Source organism: Carica papaya, chromosome 1, assembly GCF_054855325.1.
Source record: "Carica papaya isolate Zhongbai chromosome 1, ASM5485532v1, whole genome shotgun sequence".
Lineage (NCBI taxonomy): Eukaryota > Viridiplantae > Streptophyta > Magnoliopsida > Brassicales > Caricaceae > Carica > Carica papaya.
This window is the reverse complement of record NC_142309.1, coordinates 9,884,575-9,908,915: the sequence shown is the minus strand read 5'-3', so window position 1 is coordinate 9,908,915 and position 24,341 is coordinate 9,884,575. Positions and strand designations below refer to the sequence as shown.

Below are 24,341 nucleotides of genomic sequence, written 5' to 3'. Positions count from 1 at the left end.
ACATCATAGAAGAACAAAAAATGTCTCCCAGCAGAAATAAAAATCATTAACTGCTTTTAATTGCTCAATAAATATATATAATCTTATCAAAAAATTACTATTTAGATATTGGTTAGACTAATATATTTGAACTTTTTTCTTGAGAATAGTACGCATATATTAGTTGTGCGTATTCTTCAAACAAATCTAAAAAATATTTTATAAAATAATTTTTAGAAAACAGTATTTTTTTTTATCTTACAGCAAGTTGTTGTTCACTGCAATTAGAAACAAGCTCTTTTAAAGACGTTTTTTTCTCACAAAGCTAACAAATGATGCCTAAAAGTGTTGAAAAAACTCCCACCATCTTATGTGCACAAAATTATCCATCTGTTTAAATTAATAAAATTTATGTAATAGTAATAATATATTAGCAGCGGCATTTGACAGAAAATTAAAATTGATTTTAAACAAATATATTAGCAGCTTAATTTCTAGCCATGAGAAAGAAACAAACAGTTTGCTAGTGCTCGACAAAGTTACTACATGAGACTGAATGAAAGGTATTGATACTTTCCCTTATATATATATATATATATATATACAAAATCTTCCGAATTCGACAATTCCCCATAATTATTTTGTTCCGTCTACAACATTCAAGAATGCTGCACCAGACCTATAAATATAAATAATTTATACAAACAAAAATCAGTATTAACTAGATAATGTGACTGCCACAAATCAAGATCTAATTGTATTACGTACACGCACACCAAATTTCATATTGATATATTATATTATAAAGTCTCCTCGAGTATCAGGAGCCCCTTTGACAAGCAGATTTCTTTCTGATTTCAAGCATGCAAATTTAAGCACCAAGGTACTTTGGAATATGCCTCCTATACAGAACTGTCTTCTTTCACCAGCAAAACTTCTTCTTCTGCTTGACAGTTGAGATACAGCATGTGAGACATATAGAAAAGCAAATGTTTCTTTTTCAGATTGGTGACTCTCACTTTTCACTTACCCGGTGTTTGGCATTCTCTTCAGTGTCTATGTAAGCCAAAAGTTCTTCTTGCCTCATTAATGCTTCATGCAAAGCCTGCTTAGAAAGAATAACATATGAATCCTACAAAGGGAAGAACAACTGACATGCATGTCCCGTAACACAAACAATTAGGCTGATTTGGATAAAGCAAAAATCTTCCACTTCTCATTTACTGTATGTACTCACTTATTAATATTATTATTCTTAACTAAATAAATAAAACAGTTTCTTTTTTTATTGTGAAGAGAGTTTTCATTTTTAGTAAATTCCTCTAGAACTCAGTTCTATTCTGGTAATTTAGCCAAATATAAAAACTGCAAAATGATTTCATTTTCCAAACTCAGCCTTGGTCTACCAACTAGAGTGGTTTCAGGGCATCAACTATAATAGAAGATCAAACAACTATAACCAGTGAGGCAAGAGATGGAAAAGGAGTTAGTTAGGTCTGCTAGTTATGAAGATTACCAAGGCAACTGATATTAACTACTGCTGTATGAGAAGTTGAATTACCTTTTTGGTTGCAATTAGCTCTGCTTCTAATGCATCCACACGATAAACAGCAGCATTCAGCAATTCCTCTTTTTCGCATGGCATCTTATATGGCTTTGACTGCAGCATCTCAACCTTCTCCTCAAGCTCCCCTAGTCTTCTCAAAACAGATGACCGCAGGTCTGCCCCTGCAAACCTTGGAGAAGCTGGTGAAGGAGGTCCCAAGTGCTCCCTGGGTTTTGATTCAGGAATTCTGCTTACAGAATAATTAGATGTAGAATGTTCCTTAGTTATTCGGATTGCTAGAGAATGGGCAAATGTGAAGAGGGTTAAGAAGAAGGTTGTGAGTAGAACCCAGAAACGGCCTAGTATTCCTTCTGGAAGTTTTTCATCAACAAGAAGAGATTGTGCCCCTGTAATTATAAGTTCATTGTTAAACAGAGAACTTTTAAAAAGAACAAAAGAGGTGGTGGAATGAACTTTGGTTTTAATTGCAGTAATGCCCTCGTGTATGTGACTTTGACAGGAAGGTACAAGCCTCTAAACAAAAAGCAAGAGGGAAAATGGAACACCAAAAATCTAACTTAAGCACTGTCTGACAACTCTTGTAAAATGTTCAATTTCTGCAACTCTAGTTTGTACAAAACACGCTTTAGATCCTCTTTTCAAAATTTTCCAAAAAAAAAATTGCAAATGCCAATAAATGGTCCATCAACTTCCATATGCATGTTTATATGCTAACAGAAAACACCAGGTTCAGCAAGAATGAGCCTAATAAAAATCCATCAGTAATGAAAACTTGGTTATCTACTGACCTCCAGAAGCATATTTCTTTTCCGCGGGAACCTGTTTCTTCCATCCCACATCCACAGGCTTGTCAATCATTGGCACATATTCATCATATTCCGAAAAGCCAACTGTTGAGCTTAGCTTACCAGTGATCCTAGCCTATTGTAAAAACCAAAGCATGTTGAACACAAGCTTGATATAAATATATATCTTCATCAAGACAGTTGTAAACAAATACATTAAAAACTTCAAATGAGTTGTAATTTTAGACAAATCAATTCCTAATTTTCAATAAAATAACATTTCTTTCAAGCAAATAACAAGAAAAGGAAAAATTAATATTAGTCTCACCACTAAAATAAAAGGAGATGATAATGGAATGCATCGAACACATGTTACATGGACCATCTTATTTCTTTGTCCTGGTGAAAGTTTTGGCTGGAAGACCATTTCTTGACTAATGATATCAAAAATCTTAGCTGAGAGGAAAGGACAAAGCCTTAAGTTATATTGTATATTAACATCTTCAGTGTAGCACGTAAACATAACCTCCAAATAGATGAAACTTCAAATTCTGACATCAAGTGCAGGTGGGTTGACTAATGATCCTATCTTAAACTAATTGGGAAAGGCTCAACTTTTTTATCATATATTATACTTTAACCATTGTATAGCCTTACTTCTATCACTAATCTGTACTACATGGTATATTTCACCAACTATTAAACTGCAGGTGATATTCTATTGGGAAAACTCAAGAATAATGCCCTATACTGTACATAAGGTATGGAAGTAACAATATAAGGATTAAGAAAAACATATATTAGCATTTCAGAGTAACACAGAAAGATGGAAGGAGTTATACTGTTATTTGTATACAATATATTATAATTTAGGGCATCATAAGGATCAAAGAAAAACAAATGCTAGAATTTCACAGTAACACAGATTACTCAGGAAGCTGCGATGTAAAGAAACTCAAGACAATACATCAAATATATCTGCATAGACCCACTTTTTCAGGTCCTACTGGAATTGTCCAAAGTATCATAGTCACAGACACTTACTTCTTCACAGACAGGTGTCAACTTAGGATGCAAAAAGCTCTTAGGTGGTTTAGGAGAAGTAATTTCTTCCATTTCCGATCCCGATTCTGTAGTAGATGTGTCAGTACTCTTTATCTGAGTCAAGAGACGATATAATTACTGTCAGATGACATGTGACCAAACTCTGAGCAGCAAAAATGAGCTTCAATTGACAAGTCAAACTGACCATACCGCTGGATAAAATGGCTTAGAACAAACAATTACCCTGCCTTCATTATTTGAAACAGTCACTATTTGTCTCGAACAGAGCCCTTCACCACTAACAACAATCTGTACGCGCAAACCAGCAATCATGAGCAAATAAAGTTACCACCATAAAAAAATGAAACAGATGCCGGAACATCAATAATATGAAGAGACAGACCAAACCTTTAAAATTTCAGGGTCTTTCCATGGCCCTTTATCAGATCTCATGCAACCTCCCTGACCAGCACAGGTACAACTACCACCAAGAAATTCTGGCAACTCGCTGAACATGTACCAAGATATTTAATCAGATGGTAGACAGGAATAATGAGAATAAACCAACATCTCCACAAGCAAAACCTTCAGTTACCTTGCATCAATGACTTCAAGTAATTTATTCTGGTACTTGTTACCAAGAACCTGAGGAACAAATCCAATATCAACTATAACCTCAGTCAAATGATTTTCTCAAGATAAAAAAAAAATGATAGAGGATCTAAGAAACATACAATTGCAGCTATATTAAGCTTCAATACATACATGAATTTTTGTGGTTGTTTTAGGATCAAGAAAAGATTTCACTGTGTTCCATAGAAGCTTAAAACCAGGACCGGCATTAATGATGAACATTCGGCAAAGTGTCTGCATACATGTCATTTTACATGTAAATTCATCAGACTTTTAATAATGATGATTTACTTTTTTCTTAACAGAAAAAAGCTTGATAACCGCAGCAACATACCTCAGGGTAATTGTCACCATCGATCTTTTGCAGCCGCATGATAAGTTCTCGTGCAGGCTTAGTCAGATTTTTGAAGCCCTAGAACATAACAGAAATAGAATGAACAGAAAGGAAATCACTAACAAATTCTTGGTATCCAAACTGAAGATGTTGCCAGAAATTTTGTGGACTAGAAAAATCAAACACCAACATACCACGCCTTGAACATCTAAAATTGTTGTACTCAAGTCTATGTGTCTCTTTGCTGCAATAGAGCAAGCTGGAAATTTAACTGCAAAACTCTTTTCAAACTCCTGCACATGGTATCTCACATATCGTTCCAAAGTTGTCACTTGCATAAGTTTGTTGGGGTCCACTTTTCCTAATCTTTCAATATATAAGGGTCTTCCCTCTTTGTCCACACCATGATAACCCTGAGGGTAGTACTGAAGAACTTCATTCAACTCAGAGAAGTCAAAATCCTAAGAGGAAAAGGAAAACTTATCAGCACTTCACAATATAAATTAAGCAATAGGAAAATGCGACTGCCTAAAAACACATACAACATAGTAAGATTACAAAGGGTACCATGGGAGATCCATAAACTATCAAAATTGGAGACAAGAAGTATCAACGTGGGCAAGAAGAGAAAGATAATGAGATTTTAGCTAGCCTAAACCCACAGATAAACCATGAAACATGCATTAAAACAGCCATGTCACTAGATGAAACTACCTCCAAAATTGTATCAGTACCAAAATCCCTCCTCCATTGAATCATATTGGCCCACATGAGTTTTGTTCTCTCAATATCAAATTTCCTTGCTTTTAGGAATCTGCAACAGGGGAAGAAACAAAGGTCCGTGACTTAAGTGTCTGGAAAAGCTGAAAGCAGGCTTAACCACCTATATTCAGTCTCTGTACAGCAAGAATAATCTACAACATAATCAACAGAATGTAAGACTGATGCTGCAGCAAATAGTTTCATCCTTAAAATTATAACATAAGAATGTATGGCCTAACTGAAATAGATGAACCAACAACGATTGATCTAAAAAAGGCATAATATCATAAGAACACCCTTTCACTGTTACCTTTATATCAAAATGCACCAGTAACTTTCAATTCCATCAATAATTTCTGTTATTTTCAATCAATCTCTCTCTTTCACAAACACACACAGATATATCCAATTTTCAGGATCTTGGTTGAATAAATCTAATAGATGAGCATGTAGAGCAAAATCAATCATAGCAGGGATGAGAAACAAGAAGGTGGCCAAAAAATTGGGACTCAACAAGGTGTTTGAGATATATGAGTGGAGCAGTAGGAGTAGTAGAAGGATAGTTGTGTCGGCCCTGGCATACCAGCTTGTGCATTATCATCCTCAGCTAGTTATCATGGTAAAGGGAAGTCAGATGAACCTCAAGTAATCTGAGTTTGGACACAACTTTGTTTGGATTAGGAGCAAAAGGTTGTATTTAATTTTCTGTTTCGATGAAATTAATCTCATTGAGTGCCTCATAGGACCATTGTTGAAGTCAAACTCTGGGTGCTGCTCACTGAAAGTGGGACCAGATTAATAAAATCCCATCCTCATTTCATGATTTCAAAGCATAGCAAAATCTTCCTATTAAACCTATATTTCTTATATTCCATATTCTATGTCTGTGTATGTGTGTGAGTCGTGTGTGTGTGTGTGTGTTAAAGGAAAAAGATGATAAAATAGAAGAATAAATATAGACCTGGAGAAATTAAGGATTAAGGTAAAAAAAATATAAAGAGAAAAAGATTGAATATGACAGTTATAATGAAACAATAACTAGATAATATAACATAGAGAGAAATAACAGGAAATAAGACCTTAGCACAAGAATTTTTAGTAGCCTTCATATGGACACTAATTATAATCAATAAGAAAAACATTAAAAATAGTATAATAGGAAATCAAAAGTTTCTGATTTCTAATCAGAGTTAAAATATATCTACATAGGCCAAATAAATTAAAGAAACTAAATATAATAATAACAATTAAAAACTTCTTCAATATTAAATCTATTCCAAATTAGGATCTTCTTGTTCTACATCATGTATTACCAGGACTTATAGATTTTCTCTTAGCTCCAAGATCATGTAGTTCTTAAGGCTCCAACTGAAAGCATTAGAGTGAAACATTCTAATAGTATAAGAAAAACCAAAAAACATGTGCAACTTACACAAGCTGCTCTAAGTTTTCTCCAAGTCACTGGTGAGGAAAGAAAGGATAAAATATTTTGAGCGGAGGGAGGAGGAGAAATGGTGGCCTTGGCAGAGAGGACAGAGATGAAAATGAAACACGATGAAAAAAAAAAAAAGAAGAATATTTTAAAGGATAAATTACTGTTTTAGTTCATGAACTATAGACCATATTATAACTGTGTTACAAATTTCTTTAACAATTTACTTTTTCGAAAAGATGTTACTTAAAAAAAAAATGAATTTTTGACAGAAATGACAGAAGTTTCTTGTTCTATATTTAGTACAGAGTTTGAAAGTTATAGTCATTGGCATTAAGCTTAATAAGTTTGGTTAGCACAATTGATTTTCTTTATTTAAAGCATATAGATGATTATTACAAAAATTTGAAAAAAAAAAGTTTCCTAGGACCATTCTTTGGAAGTTTTTCCAACTTCAAATACTAATTCACATCTAATAGAATATTTGTATCTTTTAAGTTATTTTTATATCACTCAACAAAATAGAAAGAGTTTCTACTTTTCTATAGAAGAATTTAATAGAAAATAATTTTTTAAATTAAATTTATAATTTGAAGGACCAAACTGTGGCAGAGAAAAGTTTTAGAACTCCATTATAATATGCCTCATAATTCAGGAACTAAAATGGTGATATTTCCTTTTAAGAAACAATAGGGTTGTCGAAGTTAACAAAAATTATTGTCAAAAGTTGTAATTTGATTAATTTTGTCAGTATAAGGTGCAGACTAACATAATTAAAAATATATGGTACAATTTGACACAAGCAAAGTAGTACAAAAGGGCTCCTTGATATTGCCCCTAAGAAATTCCTAAACAGGCCTATAGGGACAGAACTATGACGATCATGAGATCAAGATCCATCTTCAAAGAAATGTTATTGATTACCATGACTAATTTTGACTGGCCATAGTAAATGTATACTAGGAAGTCAAGCAAACACTACGTGTCACTTGCTTTGCTTGTAAAACCCAACAAAAATCCATCAAGTAAAAAGAAAAAAGAGAAACAAAAAATCAAATTGATCTCACATTTTTAAATTAATAATGCTTTCACTTGCAAAGTGCCAGTTTATATGCCACTAAAAATAAAGCACATTATAATAAAGGGAGAGATCACCTCAGCAACATATGATAATCATCATGTCTTGAAGGGAGCAATTGATCTGAGATAAGCGCCTGCCGAAATGCATCGACCACCTGCAGCTCCTCAGCATCACGAATATCCTCAATTGACACAGATATAACCTGGCCGTCACTTTTCCTCCTATGTTTCTTCCTAAGAGAATGTTTGAACTTACTAGAAGCCTTCATTGCTTTCTTCTTTAAATTTCCAATTCTAGTCTTCCTATCATCCTCAGAAATTTCAAAGTCTGATTTTCGTTCTCGTCTTTCATCAGCGCTGGAGAATCCCTCAAAGCCTGAAAATTACCAGAAAATTGAACAAGTCCAATACTCAAACCATCAAACGAGAAAAATAGGAACACTTTGACACCCTCAGGACTTCTATTAGGCCTCCTTGCCTATTCCAAAATTTAACCAAGGAGAGAAGAAGCCCATGTTGATCGTGATGAGATTTACCGCATAGTTTCTAATCAATTGTTCCAAAATGTCAATATGAAAATGAGTAGTTCCAAATAGCAATACAACAAAACCTATGTAATAGTATTTCTTGAAATTAAGAGGTACATGAACAGAAATTTCCTATGGGAAAGTAAGAAAGAAGACTCCCAAAAATCAAGATTCATTAAGATTCAGGAATTGAAATCCAACTCCGGGAAATAGTGTGTCAATATCCAGAAAACTAAGCCTCAATTCAGCAAAGACCCTCCATTGCAAAGCAAATTTTATCCCAATAAATAAATCTAACCATAATGCAGCTAGAAGGCATAACGGAAGAAGCAACAAGAGAGATTTTCTAGTTTCATTTAAATTTTAAGAACAGCCTAAATCTTAGGACTGATCACAGTCAATCACATGAAGAGTCGATGATTCACCAATTCACATTACGTAGATATTGGAATTGCAAAGCAAGAAAACAAAACTAAAATGCGACCGAACAAAATCACCAGATGTAAACTAAAAAGTAAGCGAGAATCAGAATCCAGTAAACAATCTGGTTAAAGAAATTGAAAAGAAAGAAACTGGAGAGAATCGAAACAGAGAATGAGCATTAGGGAGGAGAAACTCACAAGGCATGGCAAAGCGATCAATACGACCTGACATGATTGATAATTACGAGATCAAGGCTCTGAAAGGAAGCATGAAGAGAGAATTGTAATTGGAATGCGTGATCGAGACGATGAGAGTGACTGCAGAGAAGAATCTTGATAGGGGTTTTACAATTACAGAGACGAGAGAGAAAACGGGGGAGATGAGACGGTAAATGTTAGTATTAATAGAGGGAATGCGAGAAGAATACGAAACGCAGGTGAAAGCTGCTTCAGCCAGCGTTTGATTCGTTGGTGGGTCCCACTCTTAGGGTTGCCAGGTGGCAATAGGACCTACTGCCTTCTGCAACTGTCCTTGGCGGGAACTTCCCACAACAACTCTTAAAAATCTTTGTCGGCGGCATGTTTTCTCTCTTTCTCTTCTTTGTTGTTTTGGTTTTGTTTTATTGAATTTGAATGTAAATTTTAAGGAATAGATATTAAAATTTAATATAAATAAAATTTGATGGTCACAAAATTAAAAGCCTAAAAACCGTTTTAAATTAGGATTAACTGCTTAAAGAAATATTAAATAGAGAAAAATTGCTATCAATCATCTTTAACAAATGTTTGTTTTTCTCTCTAAAAATTTCAATTAAAAGGAAAAAAAAAAATTAAAGAAGGGATTCTAACGATGAAAGAATTGCTCTTTCAATTTGTGACCAACAAAGCAATAACAATTTTTGTATTCTTAATTTTTATTCAAAATTTATTTTTTTTAATTAAATAAATTATATATATACTACCATACGTTACAAATTTGGTAAAACGATTTTTTTCTTTTTGTGCATATCAAGAATCAATCTTGATGTTTTTTTTTTTTTTCTTTTTGGGTTAATTTCAAATGCTCCCCACCAACACCAACCTTGACTTTATCAAGGTTGTATATTGTTCAAATCAATTTAGTAGCTTATTCATAGACTAGTTTTGTCCATTTGAAGGAATAAATCATGACATGTGTAATAAGGAGGAGAAGAGTGGTAATTAATTGAGCAATTAAAATTTTGCCCCATGCACCATCATGACTTGGAATTTCGCACGTTTTTGTTGATCAACTTTAAAAGGATTCTTTATCTCATCTCCCAATAATATTCTTTTTAAATATTTTTTTTTTACAGAAATTCAGAAAAAAATACTTTAAAAATATGTAATTCACTATTTAAATAAATTTATGATGACTGTTTTTGTAATGCTTTTAGTTTGAAGACAACAACTTCAATCATTTTTTATAATTAAATTTTATTGATTTTCAAAAATTTAAACTTAATTAATTAATAATATATTATTTCAAATTTTTATATAGAGATCAACAATAACATATTTTTTTAATGTGAGATTAAAATATTATAATTTTCAGCACTTAAATATTTAATGTTCTCAGGACACATGTCACACAATCACTAGTAATAATTGAAAAGTTCACAAACTCTGACATCATATCAGTTGAAATCCTATATTTAAATTACTAACTTTAAAAAGCATAAACTTAACTTATTAATAATATATAACTTGAACTTTTTTTTTTATGAAAACCAACAAAAATTTATCTTTCTAATATGAATTTAAAGTATCACAACCTTCACTAATTAAATCCTTAATGTCCTCATCAAGGACGCACATTGCACAATCACTAATAATAATCTAAAGGCTCAAAAAATTTAAAATTATATTGGCTTGAAGTCATAAATTGAATTACTGACTCTAAAAATAAAAACTAAAGTTATTAATAATATGTTACTTAAACTGTTATGTAGAGATAAAAAAATTATATATCTTTATAATGTAAAATTAAAATATCATAATTTTTACTATTAAAATTCTTAATGTTCTTATCAAGAACACAGCATACAATTACTAATAATAATCCAAAAGCTCACAAAATTCAAGATCATACTAGTTAGAATCATGAATCCAAATGATTGGCATTTGCTTCTCAAACAAAAGAGCTCACTTGCTTCTATATTCTCTTATACTCGGGCTTTTTAAATCTTGAAACTCCACTTTGGTGTATGGAGATGACATCCCTCAACATACTTCTCTATATAAGACTCTTGAGCATCCTTTCTCGACTTTTTTGTAACCAATTCGGATCATTGTTGATAACTAAATATTTCCAGCTAATTTACCTCCCCCTCCAAGAAGGAATAAGTAGATGGCAAATCAACTTCAGTTTCTAAATCACTCTCCTTTTGACATATACATATATACACACACACACACATGTAGAGCGAGAGCGAGAGAGAGAGAGAGAGAGAGAACAAAAATTATCAATCTTCTACGAAATTTTATTTTACATTACTTTCGCTGTCTCTCTAATTAATGTATAATATCTCCTACTTCATTCCATTACCATCTTTATACTAAAAATGAAATCAAAATTTCTTTTCATTCCATTTCATTAATTTTTATGCTATTAGTTTCATTCCATTACTACCGTGATAAACTAAGCAAGCCCCCACAATTAAGATATAGAACACCTTAACATTAACCAGTCGTCCAGCATTTACTAGTCCCTGCCTAAACTAAACAGTCTCTGAGATCACAGCTGCAAAAACAACCAGAAGCACACACCCACCAGAGTGTACTATAAGAATGAAATTCAGAAATAACCACCATAAACGTGCTTCACCATTACATTGACAGTAGCGTATATCTAATCTATACATATATTAACAAATTTCCTACATACATATTAATAGAAGTGGAATGGCAAGATAATTGAGCACTGCTGTCTGTTACCTTCATAGCTCCCATCAATCATTTTATGTACAAATTTTGTGCTCTCCGGGATAACTGAAACATGTCATTTCCAAAAGTAGCAAGTGAGATATTTAACATAAAACAACTTTTCGGGGTAATGATGATTCCAAAAATAAAATATCAAGGATAATAATGAACTTTGGACCTGTTACGTATATTTCCTCAAGTTCCTCTTGGCTCGAAATTGACCAAGCTTGTCCCTCCACTCAGCTGTCCCAAACCATTAATCAACATCAGGAATATTCCAAAAATGTTATATTGCTAACCACTAAATATCAGGAGTACAATACAAATGTTATTAACTACTCTCTCCAGCCATCTAGGCTCATATCAGAAGTATAATACAAATGTTATTGACTTACTCTGCTCTGCCATCTAGATTTATATGGAACCAATAAAAATTATCATTTTCAAGGAAGCAACTGCTATCATCAAGGTTTCTTAAAAGGTGAGATGCTCCAATTCCAAGAATCTAATGGCACTTTTAACTTCATATCTTTTCAGTTTTAAGTTGTTATAGAATTGAGATGAATGGTTTTGATTATGCGGATATGCCTTATATTATAGAAATAAATGTGGAAAACAGAAACGGAAATAAGCTTACCAGCTTCATCATAGCGTTCCTCACCAACAGCTTCCAACATTTTGGACAGAAGATTGAATTCTGTTGTATCAAGACACGGCTGACCACTTGGCCTGAAAACATATTACTTCCAATCATGCCATTATTCTTTTGCAAAAATAAAGGTGCTCTGTAGAACTAGTTTGAGTCTCAATCTGCATTCTTGGATTACTAATAAAGCTGTAATGCCTTACAACATGTACGGTAGATTAATACTTGTATAATTTAATCCAATGTAATTATATAACTTATTAAATAGAACCAAACATGCTAATTATTAAAATAATTTGAAAAACATCTCTTTACGTTAAATAACTTATCAAAAGTAATCAAACATGCTCTTACTGCTTATTTGGCCAGGTTTTTGCCTGTGCTTCTGCTATGAATCAAAAGTATATCCAAACTCCAAAGATAGTATTCCTTTTATTTAAAGCAGGAATATTTAGTTTTTTTATAAAGATAGAAGGAAAATTGAAACTAGATAATTGAAGTATTATTTTCACTGTAATTTATTGACTTATTTATTTATTTTAAAAATAAAACATAATACTAATGTATTACTTATAATTTAATACTTATCATACTTCATTTAAATAATTTTACATTAAAATACAAGAAAATGTGTTATAAAATAAATAAAAATATATTTTCCTAAAAAAACTATGATAGAAACTTTAATAAAAAAATTCTTATTAGTACTAGTTATTTTTTACTGTTTCATAATTTCTTATCTTTGCTTATAATTTATATTTTCTAGTCTACAATGATTAATCAAATATAATAGCATATTTCACATTGAAAGCACTTTATATAACAAAACTTACCAAAACTTTATACTGCTCTCACATTAAAAAAAATTACTAAAATTCATTCTCACAGTAGTTTTAATCATTCACGGTACAAGTACCGGATGGACAACAAAGAACCCTAGGAACCATTAGTCTAAACAGGATTCAGCAAAAACATTCTTGAAGCCAACTCACAAACCATTGTCTTTCATTGATTTCATATTATTTCTAACATACATAACTGAAGCTAATCAAAGTGAAACTCCTTAGTAGCTAAGTCATCAATGAGATTATAAAGGTTGTATTACTAAAATTCCTGATGTCTTCCAAATTTTCTAATCCTAAATCCAGATATGCATGGAGTCCAAAGAAAAAATTTACAAAATAAGGTAGCATCTAATAAAATGAACGACTGAAATAGAATAGAACTAAATAGGATAATATAAAATAAGAAAAAATATAGTTAGTGTGTTTGGTAGATACAGGACTATATAGAACAAATTTGTCTGTTAAACGTTTGGTAACTGAAAGGGAAAAAAAAAACAGAGCACAGTGCATTAAAATTCCTGATGCATGGAGTCCCAGCAAGAAAAACTTCATTCGGAAGGGAGCACTCAGTAAAATAAATTAAAAGAATAGGACAAAATTAAATAGAATAGGAAAAGACAAGACAAGGTTTAGCAAGTGTGTTTGGTAAATATTGGATAGAATAAATTTGTTCTATTTGATGTTTTAGAAACCAAAACACAGTAGAGAATATACACCATGCTAAAATGCCTTTATCATGTTTCATGTTTTATTTTTAACTCTTTATGAATAAAATAATATTATTTGTGTTTATTTAAATATAGTAAATTCAGACTAGTTTTAAATTTATATTAGTTTTAATTTTGATAATTCATTTTTAACAAAAATATCAGTCAATATATTAATCAAATTTTCACACAAAAAATCATTTTTATTTTTTTAACTAATTTTTAACAAAAATAGTATACTATTCATGGTTATATTATGTTTTAGTAATTTCAAATTTGTGCTAGATGTTGAAACAAATTTGTTCTACCAGAACATTTTGTCCTTTCTTTTTGCTTTTTTTGTACTAATGTGTTCCTTGTTTTTTGGATACCAAACATAAAACTGAACATCTTCTTAATATCTGGTTCCATCAATTTACTACAGCCAAATGTTCAGTTTTACGTTTGGTATCCAAAAAACATTCTGTCCCAAATAGTATGGAAGGAAAGCAATTTCTGATAGTTTCAAGACTAACAAAGACTAACCTATCCAATTCGGTAAATAATAAGCCATCTGAAGCAGGCGACAGTGTTGATAGCTTCCCAGATTCAATTACTCGCATACCATCACTATATGCCAGGTACTTGTTGACCTGTATTGGAACCTGCACATATAATAACTAGATATTATCTTATACACAAGGATACATGTATGAAAACAATTTGCAGCTTGGAACATTCTCGTGTCAACTTATGCAAAAGAATAGAGGGAAGCAAATAGACAGGTCAGGCGCTGCAGGTCTTACAGTTTGGTAGTTGGCAATCCTCAATTGAGAGACTTCACATGGTGAATGCAGTTGCCAAATATAATTGTACGGTAATTAACATAATTTCCATGCTATGTCTATTAGTTAGTCATTATTAAGTTTTCTTCTCCATGTAGTCATACAAAGGGGAACTCTGTATTTTAATTAATCAAAAGAGTGTTTCAAAAGTGAGCATCATAAAATTTCATCACTTACTGAAGAAATATTGGTAAGGTCATCCCATAAGGCACGGGTAGAGAATTGAAGTCAGATTTTATAACCGACCCACCGTGCAAATGAGGTTTGGTTAAGCAGCATGTATCAAAAACCCAATTTACGCAATTGAAAATCTAGCATTGTTGGTAGAAATTCCAACAATCAACAAAAGAAAACTTTCATAAATAGGTTGCAGAGGGTACTTTGCATCTGACAGCAATGTTGATGGCATCTGATGGTCGCAGGTCAAAGCTGACACACTCTGCCTCATCACCAACCTGTAATCACTCTAAAATTGCTTCAGTCAATAAACAGAATGGTTTATGAACTCATGTCATCAATGGTATTTCAAAAATGGCACAACTTAAGAATGGTGAAAAAGAAGAATGGTGGATGCTTGCCTTTGTGAGATATAACTGAGCAAAATATGCTTCATGGACTCTCTTTGTAACTCGAACAAGTCTAACCTGCAAAAGGAAAACCGCTATGATCAATATCTTGAAGAATTAAAAGCCCATTGAAAGAGCCAATAGACGCCTTCTGATTGTAACAGTGAGGACAGGGCGGAAGAAACAAAAACATACTTCATATCCCATCTTGTCAACCATATCCTTCACAACTTGATACATGGTAGGCCTAGCCTGGTAACCAATAGCCAAAATATGTTCTTGAAAACTGCAGTTTAACAATAAAAAATAGAAAGGAAAAATAAAATGCAAAAAGTCTAACAAGGCTTTGATTCGGGAAAGCATGTACCAGAGACAGGATGACCCAATCCCCCAAGAGAAAAGGTTAATTTAAGAAAGACAGAGGTAAGATGGAGAGTTAAAACATACAATTTGAACATTTCGCATTGCTGCCATGAGCAAGACACTTGGCATCTCCACTGCAATCAAAGGAAAAGAATCAGCATGACAATTACATGAAATGGGAGTCTGGGATAAAAACTTCATAAGATTTCACAATCGACTTGATACAGGATCACATACACACAATTATCGGAAGAAGAAGACCAGTGCCATCTTCCATTTTCAATACAATCGCAGGATGTGGAGCATAATCTGGTAAATGCCCTCCCTGAGGGTTGTTATGGACACATCTTAAATGCCTACCATCCCTCATCTTGATCATGAAACCATCCACTCCACTTTTCACCTCAACTATAAATGGACAAAACCAAGAAAGTTTCACTAAATGACAAAGTGCAAATAATCATAGACAGATACACAGGTAGGTAGACAATACTGAAACTCCTATCAATAGAAGAATTAAAAAGCACTTATTAAAAGAGTCAGGAAAGTATACCAGCAAGAACAGAAAAAGGGTTAGAAGAATTAAAGCAAGGATTAGAAGAATTAAAGGAAGGGTTAGAAGAATTAAAACAAGATGATAAAGAACGCTCAGGGCAAAGATGTGAGCTAGTACCAGCTTCAACTACACTCGAGTTGACATATTCTTCATCATGTTCGTTAAAGTTCTCTGCCATGCTTCCGTTGCCATTTGACGATGAACTGAATGTACATTGCACCTTCATACACCTCCTAACTTTTAGTTGCGGATGTAGAGCACCGACCTTAGTGGCACTACCATTTACTCCCTTAATGCCCCATAATTCGCTTCTAAAAAATCTGAAGTTAATCAAAGGGATATTCACCGGAAGAGAATGAATTCCGACTTGTCTGGCTCGGACATCCGGGCAAATAATCGATCCTTGCAGAGATACCATGGTCACTCCTTCAATATATACCCAAAAGAAGGAAGAAATATCAAATCAATAAACATCAACTATTCAAATAGTGGACAAATATTCAAGAAGAAATTAAAAAGGAGAATTAAAACGAAACAAAAAATTATTAAAGATAAGCTACAAGCGTTATAAAAGTCTTCTGATATCAATATAAAAATACCCGATCATGTAGGGATAAAGGGATAAGACATTTTAAATTCAAGCTTATGATCATCAAAATTGATATTATCTTCGGGTGTCTCAAAATAATTTTTTTTTTTTTTTGTTTTTTGCTTTTTTAGACGAAGATTCGTAACAATGTCTCTCAGATAACAGAAGAACTACAATTTATAATTAAAATTCGCCTTTGATCAAACTCCGAACAGTTATTTTTTCACTCTCTAGACTTTCATGAAGTCAATCATACAAAGCTATTAAGCATCATATGAAAGAAAAGCCATAGAGTTGTAAATATTTTAAATTGAAAACCAAATAGATCCACACCTGGTAACCTCCAAAGCTACGCTCTAAGCTCCTAGGCTGCTCAACGATCAGAAATATATATATGATATACTCTCTCGCCGATCGCAGGTAGAAATATGCAATTCTCGCTGGTTTACCGGAGAATCACGAAAATCGCGGAAATTCAAGGCAAACTCCAAAATTCAAATGAAGTACAATTACAGTTGTTGATGATCTGAACCGACTAAATCCTGAAAAGTGAGATCATCATACGGAGCAAAAAAGGGGGCTTGCAGTGTAAGCTAGCAGAGAGGTTAATTAGAAGTAACTGAGGATCAGATAAAGGGTAACGAGGGAAGAAGGATAAGAGATTCTTTTCTCGGTGCGGAAGGGAAGAAAGAGAGTGGATATTTTCGAGTAACAAATCCGAGCCCTTCGTTCACAATGTTTATGTAAATTGTCAGATATGTCCCTCTTCTACAAATGAATGGCAGAAGGCTCTTCTATTTTTCCTTCTTTAAATACAGATATATAAGTTTAGTAGTTTTTTTAAGAAGTCTTACTTCCAGAAACTTAACCAAATTACATTTACTCTACTCTTATGTATTGATAAACTTAGTGATACAAAAATTTATTTATTATCAAATGTAGAGTGTTATAGACTCCAATATTTTTCAATACTTTAAATTCTAATATGCTTTTGTATAGACTTTATAATAACAAGTAATTTAAAATTTATTGATATTTTTCTCTATATTAAATAGCTAATTTCAATTTTTATCTTATATAAATTTATAATAAATTACATTTTATTAAAAAAATTTATAATTTTCATTTTGGTTTGAACTGAAATACAAGGAGCCTATTTTTTAAATCATATATTTTATTAATTCAATTCTCAATTTGATTTTTTGGCTATTGAAATTTTTTTTATAAATAAGTATGAAATTGAAAAAAAAAAATTTTACATATTATTATAAATCGTATATTGAAAATCATCTTTAAATATTTAATAAATTTTTATAAAAAAAAAAATTGAATAAAATCGTAGACAAGTAAAATGAAATTTAGTACTTTGTCAATAAATATTTAAATAATTTGAATTAATTAGATGAAAACCATAAAGGTAGACTTAAGTTTTTGCTTAGTTGCATATTTGTCATTTGCAAAGTCAAACGAGTCAGATTTTCATGATGTCATTTTAAAACTTTTATCTTTTTTTTTTTTTAAAAAAAATGTATTGTGATAAAATAATAGTCGGTCTCATAAAAAAAATAATAAATAAATAGGAAGGGTATAAAGGACTTTTCTCCCAGACGGATAAAACCTAACAGCAATAATGCCGGCGGCCAAAGGCGCCCACTTGATGCCACGTGTACAAGTGATTTTCTAGGAAATTCCAAAACAAAAATATCAATTCCTTAGATATTTTATTCAAGTATTCTCGGTATCTCTTAGATTGGACAATGTTGGATTATTTTTGCATTGACGTGTAGTGAAGTACGTAAGTAATATATAATTAAATTAAAATATATTTTTTCAATTTCATAAAGATTTCAGATAAATATGAAATGTTGGTTTAATAGTAATTATATAGGTGTTTTATGGTTGTTAATTCTTATAATTCTATTATAATTGTAAAAGAGTTTAAATAAATAGAAGAAAAATTAATTTAACTGTATATCAAATATGTAAACTATGATTAACTTTTAATTAAGATTTCAGATAAAAATATTCAATTCATGGATATTGAAAAATTAGTATCTAATAAAATATATTTAAACTAATTATGAAGTAACATTTCTCCTCCAACGCTGCTTGTTACATAAGCCATGCATGACAAGGGTACTAGGCATAGGCCACGGCTTCTCAGATCTTGCCTGTCTTCGTCACTCTCCACCTCCTCTGCCGTCAAACCCTACGCGGTTCCCATTTCAAATATAATTTTAATTATATCAACAAATATTCAAATAATATATATCCAATAAACCTATATCTGACTTTTATTTTTCTTACCTTTTGAGCCCTTCTAACCATCTTCTTCCCCGATGATGATTTCATGTACGCCACACTTAGTGTCTGCATAAACTATCACCTCATATCTTCACTATTTTCGTATATAATTTACATTTGTTTTAATTTATTTGACTCGTAATTTTAAATTAGTCACAAAAATATATATTTTAAATTGAACGTAAATGTGTCTTAGAATTAAAATATTATTTTTTTATATCAAATAATCTTCGTTCAAATTGTATTGAATTAATCTTGATAATTAGCATTTTGAAGAATTAAAATTTAAAACAAATCCAATCTAATTCATCTTTTAATAATTTGTAAAAGCTTGGCAGGATGTAGGATACCCTGGCTAACTTCACCATTTTGTCCCTTGTTCTTTTTCTTCTTCTTGATACTCTTCTCAAATTTAATGAGGAATATATGTGTCAGTGAATATATAAAACAATAAGATCACAGCGAAAATGAAGAAGAATATGCGTGACAGTTGTGAATTTATAAATATATAAACTAATTCTTTTGTAAATGCTTTTTTTTTTTGTAGAAATATTTTATACATGTTAATAATAATTAAGCTAATAAAATATTTCCTTATCTTTGAGAGAAATTTGAAAAATAAAATTAAGTAAAAAAGAATGAAGATGGCATGGTGATAATCAAAGTTTAGACGCACCTCGATCTGGTTTTGAAGGAACTTGATGTATCCAATAGCCTCCATTAGTACGGATGCTGTATCTGTCTGTAATATTCTCCAACCCCACATCACAGTTATGTTATTGCTTACCCCACGACATATCTCTTTCTCTCTGTCTCTCTCTCTCTCTCTCTCTCTATATATATATATATATATATACATACATACATATAGTCACGTATGTAGAAGCAAAAAGAAAGGTTACCTTGCCGAAAGGTGCAACCAGTTGTTGAAGAGCTGCAATTCTATCTCCTAACTTTTCTTTCCTGGCCTGTACTTACAAATGTTAATTAAGATAATAACATTTATATGCATATCTATGTGTCTGAGTGTCAGTCATGGGTTTATATATATATATATATATATATATAATATATGAATCTGAAGCATGGTTAGTACTCTTTGAGCAACCTTAAAGGGTGGGCAAGAAGCGCGTGAGTCCAGTCGCGATTTCTTGGTCGGAGCTTCTGTTGCGTTTGGCTTCTCCACCAAGATGCTGGATCTCTTTTCCTCTGATGTAATTTGATTGGGGAAAGATGGTGATAGCTTTCAAATAAATAAAAGAAATCAGATGAACAGTAAATATGCTACTATATATATATATATATTATATATATATATATATGTACATATGCGCGCGCGCGCACACAATAACGTTTAAAGCTGAAGGTTCTCCTTATGCAGCTACCTTTTATTCTGCAAGTGACTTTAATTTGTTAAAAGAATTTCATGCTAAAGGCTTCGAACTTTAGAAATCCCCAAGAGTACTTAATTATATGTTCATAATTATATACATGTGCATATATATTATTGTTAGCTATTTAATTAATTTATAACAGGCATAGATATAAAGGTGCCTGTTTATAGAGCTAGCAGAAGAAGAGGAAGAAAGTTATACTACTCACTTTCCCAAGATCAGTGGATGAAAACTGAATGCAAGTAGCATTGAATCCTGCATCCATGGCCTTCAAATTCATGTGAATGTTGAAGTTGGAAACATCGATAGTAGGATGAATCTGGGTAAAGTTTCCAAAAATAGAAGAGTTGTGGGAATAAAATTGATGAAGATTATGGGCATTAATTGGAATTAAATCCGAAGAACTCATGGTGTTATGATCTTTGTTGATCATCTTCATAGCTGTAGTGGAGTGGGAACTGTTTAACATTTCAGTAAAGTTAGGAAAATATTCATGAGCAGACTGATCAGTGCTGTTTATTGAGACAATATTTCCTGAAGTACTAGCACCATTAATCCTGCACAGTAAACATGTACAACATTAATATTTGTGTATATATATGTCATGTTCTATATATAAATAATAGAACCGTTAACCCTAGTGGATCCACATTATACTAGTATTTGGGTATTACCCAGAAAAAAGAAGCAAAGAATGAAGAAATTAGATTCCAAATCCTTAAGCAAAGTCACGATGAGAAAGAGCTTACAGAGAGATATTTGGAGTCCAAGCTTGTGAGGTCGTAACGCCATAGCAAGAAGAGTTAGTCCCAGCAAGATTATGTTCAACCTGATCATGTTGGTGATGGAGATTTGCAGACTCCATATGAAGTTTATATACCCTTTGCAAAAAGAAAATAGAAGAAGAAAGAAAATAGGAGATATTCTTGAAAATCCCGAGAGAATTAAGCAGCTAATTGAAAATATAGAAGACGGGGCTGCTAGCTCCAGGAATCTCTCGCTGTATTCGAAGTAATTACAGGTGACACCCACATAACTTATTTGTTTGTTTTTTAAAAGGTAATAAACCCGCTTTTCTCAGTTGCCCTTTATTCTTTCAAGTTTCCGTCTTAAAGTAGCCTTGAAAAGGAAGAAATAAATGAATAAATAAATAAACACCCTTCGGATGTGCATATACATATATATAATCCTTCTCCACACACACACACACACTCTCTCTCTCTTTAGCTTTTATATATATATATATATATATATATATATATCTATATATTATTTTCTTTTAATTAGGCTAACTATCTCTCGTCTTGAGAGTGTATGTATATATGTAATGTTTAATATTTCTAATTACTGCAACTAACGAAGGCAGATGATAATTAATCTTAGACACCATGATCATTAACTTCCATCCCAAGGCTTTCAACAAAGGAGTGAGAAGCGAAATGATGGCACCATGCCCTCTCTCTCATATCCCAACACATGTCCAACATCTAAGCCGCATGCATATGCTGCCTTCTCTCTGCATCTACCAAGCTAGTCATATTTACATCCATGTGCGTGTGTTTGTCTGTCTATATTTGTAGACACATATAACACACTCTACTGAGCTGAAATTCTTATATTTCTAGTCATAAATAAATTAGACGTGATTTCAATTTTTCCCTCAATTTTTTAACTTGATTTCTAATAAGTTTGGTGTGAAGATAAAAATTTAGACGATAGATAATACTAAGGAACGACATTTTCTGATTTTTTATGTAGTCAAAGAATTATTTATCAGTTCTCTTGTATTGAGACTTGTTAACATAATGTTGTTATCTATACTTATAGTCCAACTTCTGCTTGTATTTTGGGGGGAGTATGTGATTATTACTTTATACTTGATTAATAAAACTTTATTTGTGCTATTGAATAATAAGTCACCATTTTAATTGCCCTATAGTAAGAGGGTAGAGTGTACTCTTCATGAGTAGATTTTTCCTTTTAAATAATGTACAATGTATACATATCTACTCATATCCTATTTCAAATGTTATTTTTGTCTTTCTCTATAAATGATTCTTTCCTATCAATTAATTATGTGAATCTATAGAATAATGCTTCAAATGTAACTGATCTAACTATGTAGTCTTCAAGAGATCAACAATCTTTTAATCATACTCAGATGGTAAGACAATCGTCCAAGATTAATAGGCTTTTTCTTATTTATAGAATTATCATTACAATCTTTTTTATCATGTTAATGTCTCAAATCATATTGTACATCATTTATTTAAATAAGTCTCTTATGAAAATCTATCACCGTTGAATAAAACATTAGTTGTTGTACTCTCTTCACATATTAAATTATTATTTTATTATCAAACGTTACTTGATGCACACTGGCGAATAACTCTACATGAAGAATTACTTGCTTTGAAGAATAATAATACCAGCTTTATAGTTGATTTACCATCTAATTGTCCTCCAATGGATTTATAAAATTAAATACAAACCAAATAGTTTTATTGGCAGGTATAAAGAAAGATTAGTGTCTGAAGGCTACATGCAGCAGAATGGGATTGATTTCATGGAAATCTTTTGTCATGTAGGTAAATTAGTCACTGTGAAGCTACTTTTGGCTCTTGCTACTTGTCAACATTAGCATCTTATATGGTTGAATATCAGTAATACATTCATTAAAGATAGCTTGTGTGAAAAAATTTATATGGATCTTCCCTTTAAAATGGAAGATAATGGACGAACTGGAAGTTTGGCAAATTACACATCAATTTATAGTGTTAAATATGCATCGATGTAGTGGAATTCTAAATTTTTTTATGCTCTTCTTCAACTTGGTCAGATAACTTTTGTTCACTAAAGCCTATAATGGTGCTTTTGTGGCTATATTGGTATAGATTGATGGCATAGTCATCACTGACCCTTCATTAATGGTTCTTAAAGTTGTGAAGGAACTTACACTCTTAATTTAATCTAAAACATCTTGATAAACTCTTGTACTTTCTTGAACTCGAATTGCTAAGTTGTATATTTTTATCAGTGACATTATACTCTCTAATTGTTTGAAAACACTAGTTTCTTGACTTTTAAGCCAATTGACCTTCCTGTGGATCCTAAATTTTCCTCAAACATAAATAATATTGTTTTATTACCTGATTTAGCAAAGTATAGGAGGTTGGTTAGTAGATTATTATGTATAGTTCTTCTATGGCTAGATAGCATATTTGTTGTTCATAAGCTCACTTGTTTGTCTCAAAGTCTAGACAACCTCAACTTTAAGTAACACATCAATTATTAAGGTATCTTAAGTATAAACTTGGATAAGGATTATATTTTCTTCATGTTTCATTTTTGCAGTTGAAAGCATTTTCATATGCCAACTATGAATCTCGCGTTGATTCTTGGACATGGATTTAATTTTTTATATATCTAGATCATGAATGTTAACAATTTAGGAACAATGGGCTTGAGTTTTGATTAAAGTTTGTTTCTATATATTTCAATTTTGATACTTTCATAAAGTTTTGAAACTGACTCGATATTCTTAATCCTTCTCCATATTTCTATTAAGTTAATCATGTTGAAATTGATACTAGGCTTAGAAGGATTTGAGATGAAACTTAATCCTAGGTTGTAGTGAGTTCAATCAATTTAGATTTGTCTTTGGAAAGACTTTACATGTTTGAGAAAATATTTTTTAGTTTGTTATTGGAATGAGAATATCATGCCATAAGATTTAAACATATGGGTGCTATCATATGTAAGTGACTGTTTGTAGCTTACAGTACCGTGAGCTTGATGACCTTATGCAGTGGTGGTGTGAGCCAGTGGGTGTGATCTTCTTTTATTTTGGTAGGATCTTTATTAGGTTTAGGTGATATTCTTATTGATTCTTTACGCGTGTGTCATTCTTGTTTAAATTATTATAGGTTTTAATTTTTACTAACCTATTGCATTATTGTAGTAAGACTTGATGTTATAAATATTTACTCATAGCATGTCATGTTTGGTTTTGGTTATCATTGGGTGTTTTAGTGTATTA

General features: G+C 31.8%; 3 protein-coding genes across 5 annotated transcripts; all 3 read right to left on the bottom strand.

Moving 5' to 3' along the window:
* Positions 1–532: 532 nt before the first annotated feature.
* Positions 533–8,988, bottom strand: LOC110810817 (Sec14p-like phosphatidylinositol transfer family protein). The gene is made up of 14 exons (XM_022037113.2): positions 8,764–8,988; positions 7,692–7,992; positions 5,057–5,156; positions 4,537–4,803; positions 4,343–4,420; positions 4,141–4,242; positions 3,971–4,020; positions 3,784–3,883; positions 3,586–3,684; positions 3,376–3,489; positions 2,335–2,467; positions 1,541–1,932; positions 1,010–1,084; positions 533–922 (listed from the first exon to the last, which is right to left on the bottom strand). Exons 1-14 carry the CDS (start codon positions 8,795–8,797, stop codon positions 902–904), a joined length of 1,866 nt encoding a protein of 621 aa, XP_021892805.2. The 5' UTR covers positions 8,798–8,988; the 3' UTR covers positions 533–901.
* A 2,373-nt stretch (positions 8,989–11,361) lies between these two features.
* BBD1 (bifunctional nuclease in basal defense response 1) lies at positions 11,362–17,117 on the bottom strand. Its single transcript, XM_022037098.2, has 11 exons — positions 16,938–17,117; positions 16,133–16,441; positions 15,697–15,867; positions 15,544–15,593; positions 15,292–15,348; positions 15,109–15,174; positions 14,911–14,985; positions 14,232–14,350; positions 12,146–12,237; positions 11,687–11,751; positions 11,362–11,574 (listed from the first exon to the last, which is right to left on the bottom strand). The coding sequence occupies exons 2-10, from the start codon at positions 16,431–16,433 to the stop codon at positions 11,690–11,692; spliced, it is 993 nt and encodes a 330-aa protein (XP_021892790.1). The 5' UTR covers positions 16,434–16,441; positions 16,938–17,117; the 3' UTR covers positions 11,362–11,574; positions 11,687–11,689.
* Positions 17,118–18,580: 1,463 nt separating this feature from the next.
* On the bottom strand, positions 18,581–21,434 carry LOC110810821 (basic helix-loop-helix (bHLH) DNA-binding superfamily protein). 3 transcript variants are annotated; one of them, XM_088218827.1, is made up of 7 exons: positions 21,052–21,434; positions 20,511–20,859; positions 20,017–20,151; positions 19,811–19,876; positions 19,585–19,650; positions 18,912–18,983; positions 18,581–18,813 (listed from the first exon to the last, which is right to left on the bottom strand). In XM_088218827.1, the coding sequence occupies exons 1-7, from the start codon at positions 21,165–21,167 to the stop codon at positions 18,679–18,681; spliced, it is 939 nt and encodes a 312-aa protein (XP_088074953.1). In that variant the 5' UTR covers positions 21,168–21,434; the 3' UTR covers positions 18,581–18,678. The 3 variants fall into 3 exon arrangements, with proteins under 3 accessions (XP_088074953.1, XP_021892811.1, XP_021892812.1); XM_022037119.2 differs by having other exon boundaries at positions 18,912–18,974; positions 21,052–21,432; XM_022037120.2 differs by lacking the exons at positions 18,581–18,813; positions 18,912–18,983 and adding an exon at positions 18,990–19,310 and having other exon boundaries at positions 21,052–21,433.
* Between the last annotated feature and the right edge of the window lie 2,907 nt (positions 21,435–24,341).

Bases quoted from the DNA above. Each gene is read 5' to 3' on its own strand.
- LOC110810821 (XM_088218827.1), bottom strand. From the start codon at position 21,167: ATGGAGTCTGCAAATCTCCATCACCAACATGATCAGGTTGAACATAAT. The intron at 19,651-19,810 runs GTAACCTTTCTT...AGAATATTACAG, and splicing joins TGGTTGCACCTTTCGGCAAG to ACAGATACAGCATCCGTACT. The intron at 18,984-19,584 runs GTGCGTCTAAAC...ATGAGGTGATAG, and splicing joins TCCTTCAAAACCAGATCGAG to TTTATGCAGACACTAAGTGT.
- BBD1 (XM_022037098.2), bottom strand. From the start codon at position 16,433: ATGGTATCTCTGCAAGGATCGATTATTTGCCCGGATGTCCGAGCCAGA. The intron at 15,349-15,543 runs GTATGTTTTAAC...ATTGGTTACCAG, and splicing joins CAATGCGAAATGTTCAAATT to GCTAGGCCTACCATGTATCA. The intron at 14,986-15,108 runs GCAAGCATCCAC...GAGTGATTACAG, and splicing joins CTCAGTTATATCTCACAAAG to GTTGGTGATGAGGCAGAGTG.
- LOC110810817 (XM_022037113.2), bottom strand. From the start codon at position 8,797: ATGTCAGGTCGTATTGATCGCTTTGCCATGCCTT. The intron at 4,421-4,536 runs GTATGTTGGTGT...GTTATGTTCTAG, and splicing joins TTTTAGATGTTCAAGGCGTG to GGCTTCAAAAATCTGACTAA. The intron at 3,685-3,783 runs GTTTGGTCTGTC...TTGCGCGTACAG, and splicing joins AAGACCCTGAAATTTTAAAG to ATTGTTGTTAGTGGTGAAGG.